We start from the raw sequence: 9,816 nt of genomic DNA on the forward strand, positions 1-9,816 counted from the left end.
CGCGTAGTGCGCGGTGATGCATGCGTGAACCTCTCCCGTTCACAACTATTTGATTTTGAAATGAGGGTGTTTGCAGACTGTTCTTTGTGCCAGGCAGGGTCTGGCGCTGGCCATAGCCTCGTCAGATGAGAATAGAAGCTACGCTCTCACTACGTGACAGGTTCACTTCTGGTATTCTTCTCCACTGGTTTTTTCCTAGGTAGCAGTTGAATGGAGGGGCGATGGCATCGGACGTCAATTCAAAACAGGAGCCCAAGCTGCCCCGGCGTACTTACACCCTGCGAGTGTGGACCTGAAGGGCCGGTCGCGACACACGTGAGTTTCTCTGACGTGAAAAAACTCCCAGTGTTTCGGTCTTCCGAGGTCCGAGGTAGCTCCAGCCAAGCAGGTCCGGAATGATAAATACGTAGTTGGAGGCATGAGCACCTGAATGGCAGGACCACCAATGTTTGCATGCCTGTTCCACATCAGCCTCCCTGCCCCTTCGCGTTCCGTACACCTGGCTGGATGTCTTCACGGATGCAAGCGTGCGTGTAGTTGTCCGCGTACATGTATATATATATATGTATATATATATATACATATATATATGCGTGCTCAGGTGTCTTTGCCCGCGGGGTGAGCGCAGGACTGCTCTAGGAATCACGCGTCGCAAGTACGAGTGCAGGTTTTGTTTTCATACGACAGTGCACATGCCCTACGCAAGTAGTCATATTAGGGGCTTCGAGTATCTGTGCTAGGTGCCCTCGCATACGCCGGCATTCGTATACAGCTCCAAGGGGTGTCCCTTTCCTGTGGTTTTGCTCAAGTGCGTAGAGGTCCCTAGTGACCGTCCCCCCTTCTGGGTCTAGCATTTTGTCTGTTTCGTGTGACAGCTTTGTAACCTCAAGGAATTTCATTTTTGCATGTCCTTCTCCAGGTTTTTTGTTTACCATGAGAAACTCACTCATGCGTCCCCGGGTGGCAATGCCTCGCAGGTGAAAACACAAGAGAGTCAGCCTTGTGTAGTCTATTGTTTATGGACTTCGGTACCCGAGAAAAACGGTTCTCGTCTTGCGTGTGTAGATTGTTTCTTAACAAGTTTGTGACGACGGTTGCGCCAGCCAACTTGTAGCGCTACTCAACATCATTGGCCATGTGGTAGATGCTGCAGAAGCGTGTATGCGGTGGACAAAGAAGAAATGACAAAGTAACCCTGGTATCACTAGGAATGCTTTTCCGAAGGAGGCTGCGCGAATTCCCTTGATACTGCATTGAGAACCTTGTTTAGGGAGAAAGTCATAAAACTGTTTTCTTTTACGCCTGTGATATGTAGCGGTGCCCTGTTTGTGTTACTCGCCCTGTGGTAAAAGACTGCTGCTCAAATTAGAGAGCGTTCCAATGTAGAAGAAACATAGGGAAGGCATCCCCGTGTATAGTATTTCACGGATGAGTTCGAAGCCTACTGACAACCCCGGAAGAAAAAGAGGTTTTCGTCTTGAAGTCGAGTCTTTTTCATCTTTCGCGAGGCTTATCCTATCTTACTATCGCATCTTTCTTCTACACAACTCAAGAGGAAGTGCCTGAACAGTTGAGCAACACTTTTCGAAGAGGCGTTTGGGGTGGTCTTCCTTTTCTAGTTTCTTTTTTCTCCCTACCCTGGGCTTTTCTCACAGTTACACGCGACAAGGCTCGCCCGCGCACGTAGATGTCGAGAACACAGAGGGGAAAAAACTCTTGGATTTCCTGTGTGGGCCTTCATCTTAACTGAAGAGTCAATTGCGGGGTCTTAATCTTTTGTTTGTCTTCAGACATTTCTCCGAGATGTTTCCGGAGTTAGCCCCTTGGCCCTGCTGCTCTTCTGCGGAGATCTTGAGGTGTTTTTCCTAGAGGAGAAAGTTGTACTTGATGGCTGGATTTGTATTCAGATGTCGGCTACTGACGCTGCTCTTCTCAGGTGAAGTTCTGATTTCGCGAAGCTGCTAACTTGGTTTGCGTGGTGATCTCTGATGATGAGCCACACTAGCTGGACATGCCATGGCGGTGTCTGCTGTATGCAGTTAGTCGTTGTGGTGTCTATGTCCGACGGTCAGGACCGTGATTTCAGCGACAGCCAAATATGACGTAGTTCATACACGGGCTCCTCGTGGTAGCAGTTACATGGAGTGATACAATATGTCTGGGATAACCAAGCGTGTCAGGACGTTGTTGTTATCAATGCAAACAGTCGCCAAGGATGTGACACAGTTTTGATGTACGTAAGTAGGTAGGCAAAGGCTTGCCACTGACCTCGCCGGGACCACAAGGAAACCTCCTTGTAATTTCAAGGGTGTCTCCCGGATGCGCGCGCACCTGGCGGTGGGTAGGCAAGGCTTTTGCCGATCAAGCAAGTCTGCAGGGCATGGCACTCCACGTGTAGGCCGTGTGCACTGGATCGAGAAATCAAAATTTACAAAGAAGTGTGTACGTATGGGCGGATATTGCCCGCTCCAAATGCATATTTTCTTGCGGTCAGAACGCTTCTGCTTTTTTTTTTTTGGTTCGCCGTGGAAGCTCTGACTCCTGGTGGTGCCTGCTTCTTCTGCTAACACTCAGCGCCCTTTCCTCTTTTTTGCTTACCACTGTTTTTTCTGAAGCGGAGTGGTTCAGCTCGGCAATTGAACAAGAACTGTGGGCTCTCTAGTCAGACTTCGCCTTAGTGTCAATGTGGATGTCTTTTTACCAGCTGACCTATTTCTCTGTGCCTGTGCGTGGGCTAGGTAATCGCTTGGCACTCACGACATTCTGTACTTTTGTGCGATTGTCTTGCAGTCAACTCAGGACAGCATTCAACGTTCTGCTTCAAAAGTGGATGCGTAACCTACAACCTCGGCAGCAAGGGGAGGTCTCGAGCGGCGCCACGTTTGTCTTATCTGTTCGCGAACGTGCCGTTTTGGACGCTATTGCGGAGCTTCTTGCGAATGACGAACTGCGAAGACTGGCGAAACGAGGAGCTGCGAACTGCGTGCCGATGGCAGGATCAATGAACGGGCGGAGAAAGTGTTGAAGAGCACGACCTGAAAAGAGATTCGGACAGTCAGAGATTATTTGCATTCGAGGGCAACATACCGGGGCCCTATACCGGGTCGCCTCCGATTCGGTCCTGCTCTGATAGCAGCCACAGATCCTGAGGACCATTTCGCACATGGTACTCCTCGCGTGGCGCAAAACGATTGTTCCGGAGATCATCCTGGGCCCCCTCTGCAGCGACCGTCCTTCGGGGAAGACACCCTTCGATTTCTCTTTGGGCCGGAGAGAGACGACATAGAGTTATACACTCTTTGGCCGAAAAGGGCGAGCCGGTAACGTACCGTAGCAAGCAATTCGGTAGAGGCTGCCCTTGATGCATGGATCTAGTCCTTTTTGCAGACGTAAGGGCGGAAAATACCTTTGTGGAAATGACGCAATAGTACTGTGTATGTTTGCTTCACACTCGGAAGAAGCTGGCATCGTATACAGAGCCGGCTTCTTTCGTTTTCCACCGGGCAAAGCATCACCGGTTGCTATTGAACCTTTCAGCGTCCTATGCTGAAGGGGAATCGCACAGGTGCCCTGCCCCCGCATGCTTGTACGTTTCAATACCTTGTGTACTAGCATTCCTGGACGGACACAGAAATTCTCGGCGGGCAGTTTTCACTCCGGCGTTCACAGGAATAGCAGACAGCTATATGAATATATTCCATGTGGGAACACACCACAGCCAGCCTCGCAGAACTTCTCCGCTGCAACAGGCGGCCACGGACAAAGAACAAATGCACGTAAAGACTTCCGCACTTTCTTAGGGAACGCATACACAAATAGTTGTACACGTGTAGACGCCCGAAGCTCATTCTACCCGTGTCTTTCTCTTCAGCAACAGCTGACTGAGGGGAAAGCAGATCTTGGCGGGACGTCGCTTGCGGAATTCCGAGGCATCCGCGGTGAACGTACGCAGTGACTGCTCGGCACGGGAAACCCTAACTTCCAACATATCTTCACAAACCAAGAACCGATGCGGTAGAAACGAGGAAAGGAACGCGGAGAGGCGAAAGGGCGCCACCGAAACTCTTGCAGATTTGGTTCTGTCTGCCACCCCCTGAACCCTCCGGAACGCAGAAGGCTCACGGAGGAAGAGTCACTGAGTGTCATGCTTGGCGGAAAGAGTGGTATTCACGTTCTGTTCTAGAAGGAAGTTCTATGCTGGGAGTTGAATATCTCGAGGATGTTTTTGAAGAATGGAAACGAACAGGCGAGACGGTAGAGAGGGAACCTCTCTCGATCCGAACCGTGCCCTACCCCTGAAAGCCGGGAAAATGTGCCCGTAGAATCCCAGTTGAGGCTCCCGGTGGCAGAAAAGCGCATACACCGGGACACGTGGGTGCTTTTTCTTTGGCGTTGCGTGTCGGTGGCCGACGGATGGTCTCAGTATGCCTTCCTGAGCGGTGATTTATTCTCAATCTCAGTACAGTAAGGGTCGTGAAAGTGCCAGGAAGAGGCTTACGGCAAACCTCACTGCACCTGTACGACTTGCACTGATTGCGCTTAATGTCCACCTTGTGACAGTATTTTCGAAAAGACACAAATATGTGAGGGCGAAACTCTGGAGAGTAACTCCGTGTATGCTTTTTGGTCAGGATATGGCGGCGCGTGTACAGGTCGGAGTGATGCAATGGAAGAAATCTCAAAAAGAAACGAGAGCCACTAGAAGACGTTTCAGATATTCAGTTGCTCCAGACACTGTGGTGGTTGTCGCTGTTTGTGGCTGGAGGCCTGACAAGGCAAACAGATGACTTCGTACGGATGTTCGGTCCCTCAGCGGTCCTGCGACATGGTCAAGCCAACGTAGCGGGTCCCCGAGCGTTTTTGTCAGTGGCACACCGGGCAGTAGGGCGGATTCGTATAGGGAAAGATCGGTATCCGCCGTTCGTAGCGAGTCTGTCATCGACGCTTATGCAGGTTAGCCACAGCGAACTTCATCTCGGGATGTGAGGAGAGAACAGGTCACCTGCCCAAGTTAGCTGGATCTACGAAGAAGTGCGCATTCCCACTTCAGGAGGGTGTCAGCTGGATCCGAAGGGACTCTGTTACGCTGCTCTGTTAAGCCCGTGAGCGCACGGCACCCTCCGAGACTTGTTTTCCATCAATGCACCACGATCTGCTCACCCACACAAGTAAAGAGAGCTATAGTTCCATCTTGCGCGGGTTGCTTGAACGAGCTCCGCTACTCATAGGCCTCAAAAAAGTTGACTAGCTGAGGCGTCGTCTTCTTTGGAATGCTCTCCGTGGGACGTCTACGTAGCGGCAGGAGGGAAAAAACCCCGCAACGTCCGACGGATGTCCTCTGTCGGACATTGGAAACCCCGCCACGTTGTAGTAGATAGAGACCCGGGTCTGCGGGAGAGGAACAACTACGGCAAAAGCAAAGAGCTCGCGGCGAAGTGTCTTCGCCTATGTGTCCAGTCCGTGGTGTCGGCAGAAAGGCACTTGCTGTGAGTGGTGCGTCGTTATGACTCAAGCTGAGATAGTCGAGACGCCATTCAGCAAGGGGAGTTATCCGACACTTCCCGAGGCGTCAATGTGCAGGTGCTCAAGCAGTCTGTACAGACCCGCGCGATGTTAAACATCAGTCCCTCCTGCCGAGACGACTGCTGTAACAGGCGCACTCAAGCAAATCTCCAGATCCAGACAGATGTCGCAGACGGTTTCCCGATCTCTACGTACTGAGTTCTTCATTATTCCTTGGCCGCTGTACAGACTGTTTTTTCGCGACTTCTTATCAATCTCGCTCCGTTGAGGCGTTTTGTGTGATGCACTCACTCCTCCGGATGAAGGAAGCTAGCTGGGCCAGACGTTAAGTTCGCTTCAGGGACTTTTTGTACGCGAAGATGTCAGCGGCAAGTCGCACGATCAGAAGTACACCGGGACACCTTTTCCTCTGTCCACGAAAGCCCCGTCTTCTCTCGACAACTCAGCCGAGCCCAGTGAGCTTTTCAGATTGTGGGACAGGCCGAGGCGGGTACTTCGTTGTGCCGCCCGTAGTCTACTAGTGCTTGACCTTTCACTGGCGTTTGGCGGAGAAGCCGAGGAGGCCAGAAAGGGCGACTGCAGTTCTGCGGTAGCCGCTTCTGCAATCAGTGCAGCTGGTGTTCCCTTCAGTTGGTGGGAGAGTTTCGGAGACCGCGGCGTGAAGCCTGGCTTGTCGTGACCGGTTCCTGAAACGAAGGAACCCTGTCCTGAGAAGGCAGAGGAGGTGCAGTCGTATATTGTCTGCGTTGCTGAAGAGGCAGCTGTGGATCTGAGCCGACATGCGAAGGGGTCAGACGAAGCCAGACCAGAGGAGGCGACCGAAACACGCGTTTTTTCTCTAGTTTTTTCCGGAGTAGACGCGCCACAGGCAGTAGACACAGCGGAGGCAGACGACACCGAATTGTGGCTCGAGAACGTTGTTGAAATTTCACCTCGGTCGCTGTTCTGTGTGCTGGCTAGTGGGCAACTTCCAATTGAAAGAGATGGTCCAGCTCCGGCCACGAAGTTTGGAGTTGAAGGCCCGCTAGTTGACCCAGAGACCGCCCCCTCAGTGCCGTATTTCGCGGTCGACCCGAAAGTTCGCGACAAAGCCAATCCCGTGCTTGTGGCGCGTGTTTTCGTGGACCCCGGTTCCGTCGACTGAAAAGCGTCGGTTTGGAGATGACTTTCCACTCGCCGACTGGTGTCACTGCTCGTTTCCGAAAGAAACGTTTCTCCTGCGTTGGTGCCTTCACTCGGTACCACGGGAACGGAGAACGAAGATGTGCTTGACATGATGAATGGAGACGTGGTGCTTGACGTGGTGAATAGTGGGGGTCGGGCGATGGGGAGCCTGGCACCGGGAGAGCGCTCGCCGCGCATCTTGCAGCTGGTGGACTTCCCGCGTACACCCTGTTCAGAGTCGCCAGGACACACCGTTCAATTCCCCTCTGCTTGACAAACAGGAAAGGAAAGGTAAGACCCTCTCAGACTCTTGCGAGGATTGTCGGTGGAAACAAATTCCGCGAGGTATCTGCGGAGTTTCAGAGTGAAAAGCGGATCTTGATTGACAAAATAGAATTCTGAGACGGAGCTGATGCTGGTAAGCTGTTTGGACATAGATATATCCGGGACAGGTGTACCCGCGCTGAGACTTGCAGAACCGCGCTGTGTTCAGAACGGCTGCGGTCCCGGTAACTGACATGCGCCGTTGGCGCTCGTGTGGCCGTGCTGTGTACTTGCAAAGGGCTGGGGCAGTAGTACTCTTGAAACAGGCGCAACTGGGTTCACTCCAACAGTTTGGACGATTTTGAAACTGTACCGAGGATTAGAAAGAATAGGGCTCCTCCGCTCCCGGCACCCTCTGGTGACAGGTAACTAGCGGGGCAAACGCGGCACTTCGGGTAAAAAGTGCTGGCCGCAGTCCCCGACACCGTACAGGGGCTGTCCTGCGCGCGTCTGATACGTGAACAGCAGACAGACCAATTCGGCCGAAGCCTGACAAATCAACTGCTGAGCCCTCGTCAACACTTTGCAGCTTCCAGCACACCCACATTCTCCAGAATGGGAACGTCAGTTAGTTCCCGATGTTGCTGCGAGTCACGTGAAGCTGCTGCCCTCTCGGTTCACCCGGTACCTGCCGCACAGCCGTTTGCCCCGGCTTTCTGTGACCCGATGATCGGAAATGGTTTACGGGTGTGGAACTTTCCACCCGACCGCTGCTTCCTCTCGCGCAGGCGGGTACAAGTGCCCTGTCGGGGGCACCCTAGTATCGGTCTGACCCTAGTGACGCGAAGCGACGCTCGACAGCGTGAACACACCTGTCAACTCCGCAGAAATTCAGTATTTACTTTAGAAGGCGGACGCCTCGACGGCACGACATCGAGAACACAAGTCATCGCTGGACTCTAGGATATTGAGTGTCCTCTGCCGACGTGAAATCAGCTTCTTCTTGTGTCCTGTGCGGCGGGAGTCCGCGTAAGGAGGCAAAACCTTGGTCACCCGCTTCGGAGAGTGATCTCGTGCCGGGCGCGCCCGGTATTTTCCCGTACGTGGGGTCAGAAGGCAAGCGCTAGTCGTGCCTTGCCCTTCTGTAGCGGTATCCACACGGGAAAAGAACGGACGCCTATCGTGATCCTGCTCTCTTGCCACGAGGGGGCGAGTATCAGGTGATAACCCCGCGCAGTTTTTTTCTGTCTCTCGTTCACGCGTTGCGACTCGACACATCCCGGCATAGCACACACGGTACCACTGTCTGATTCGAGGGGAACTATATATACATATATATCTGATATGCCGGGCCCGGGGCCGGCTCCTATCAAGCCGCTACGATGGCAACTGGAAGCAACGGCAACCGGAAGCAAAACTAGTGTGGCAAGAATCGTGCTGCCGCTATTTAGTTAGTATTGCTACTATAGAGCGAGTGTGACGCCCGCGTGTAGCACGCGCTACCGCCGCGGGAAGACGCTGGACCTGCGCGCAGCAGGCGGAGTGTTGCAGGGTCTGTGGTCGGCGCGGCAGGGCACCGCCCGACGACCTGGACGAGAAGCGCGGCTCGGCGCCGCAGACCAATGTCGGGAAAAAGAGGAGTTTTAGATGTTTTTATAGATTAATTTAGCGCTAAGTTTTAATCGACCTTTATAGCTTTAGTGATGATTCTGAGATAAGCTCCGAACTCTGTGAGAAAGAGTTCAACGCAACACTCCTGTGGTAGGCGGCGATTGTCGGGAGCGAGAGCGGGGCTCCGACCGCCACCGTTGACTCAACTTATGTTTCAATATTGCTTGTTTTAATGAATAAAGTCTTTTTACCGTCTTGGTTGACGGGACCGTAGACCCGCCGTTGCAATTCAGAGCACCGGCGAACCTCAGCGCACTGTAGCGGCTGCGGCAGCAGCCCAAATGGTGCCGTGACCTGGGAATCTCTTGTTCGGTAAGAATTGGTCCGGTGCCTGCTCAGCACGGCGCCTGACCTGATTGTCTTTGCGGCTCTTCTTCCGTTGTTTCACGGTGTTCCATNNTGCTACTCTATTAGCGCTCTTTCACCACGTCTCTTTTCCGGAAGATGGCGGATCACGATTCTGCGCGCGGGCCCATTCCCGGGGTCGTCGAGGACGTCCACCAGGCTGCCCAACCATTGCTGGAGATCACTGAGGGGTCAGCACAGCCTAATTTCGCGGGCCAAAATGCCCCGTCTGTGCCTGACATACCCGGCGGTTACGCGCAGCCGAGTTCCTCGCCTCTTTTTGTGGACATCGGCCACGCGCCGCGGGACCAGCACCTTCGGACGGCAATTCCCCCACCTGCCGACGGCGCAATCTTGGCGCCCGCAACCAACTTAAAGGCTTTCAACGAGCTTTGCCTCTTGCCTCACGATGACGACGACGAAGAGCCCCCCGACAAAGTCGATTTGGAGAAGTGGTTCGAGGATTTCCAAAGCGCGTGCTGGCGGGGCCATGGCAACGGTGCCATCCACCAGTTCTGGTGGCTTGACCAACTTCTTTTCCGGGCTACGGCACATGCCCGCCACCACACTAACAGTATTCTTAGCGCCCTCAGTCGCGACAAGCCGCAGCTTAATCGGTTCGAACAGTACGTCGAAGTCCGGGATAGCCTGCTTTTGGAGTAGCCGGACAGCTATCCAACTGTGGCGTACTTCGGCCAGTTAATGGGTCTAAGAGCGGGTGAAAGGAGGCCCTGGTATTGCAGAGGCACATCAACCGTCTCTGGACCCACTACGAGGTGGCCAGCATACGGGATGCGAAGGCCGCACCACCGACGCTGATGCCGTCACCGGGTGGCGCTGCTGGATCAG

General features: G+C 53.5%; 2 protein-coding genes across 2 annotated transcripts in view; one reads left to right on the top strand and one right to left on the bottom strand.

The window, feature by feature from the left end:
- The window catches only part of CSUI_007375 (atp-dependent rna helicase dhx36), a 20,418-nt gene extending 15,529 nt beyond the window's left edge, over positions 1–4,889 (top strand). Inside the window, exons 14-17 of the mRNA XM_068067521.1 lie at positions 200–315; positions 920–977; positions 1,791–1,936; positions 2,791–4,889. Coding sequence (XP_067920505.1) covers positions 200–315; positions 920–977; positions 1,791–1,936; positions 2,791–3,025 — 555 coding nt within the window. The 3' untranslated portion in view covers positions 3,026–4,889. The remainder of the gene's footprint in view (positions 1–199; positions 316–919; positions 978–1,790; positions 1,937–2,790) is intronic.
- Positions 4,890–4,908: 19 nt separating this feature from the next.
- Positions 4,909–7,075, bottom strand: CSUI_007376 (uncharacterized protein). Its single transcript, XM_068067522.1, has one exon. It carries the CDS (start codon positions 6,883–6,885, stop codon positions 5,905–5,907), a length of 981 nt encoding a protein of 326 aa, XP_067920506.1. The 5' UTR covers positions 6,886–7,075; the 3' UTR covers positions 4,909–5,904.
- Positions 7,076–9,816: the final 2,741 nt, after the last annotated feature.

This window comes from Cystoisospora suis, assembly GCF_002600585.1.
Source record: "Cystoisospora suis strain Wien I chromosome Unknown contig_3889, whole genome shotgun sequence".
Classification (NCBI taxonomy): Eukaryota; Apicomplexa; class Conoidasida; order Eucoccidiorida; family Sarcocystidae; genus Cystoisospora; species Cystoisospora suis.

Bases quoted from the DNA above. Each gene is read 5' to 3' on its own strand.
- CSUI_007376 (XM_068067522.1), bottom strand. From the start codon at position 6,885: ATGCGCGGCGAGCGCTCTCCCGGTGCCAGGCTCCCCATCGCCCGACCC.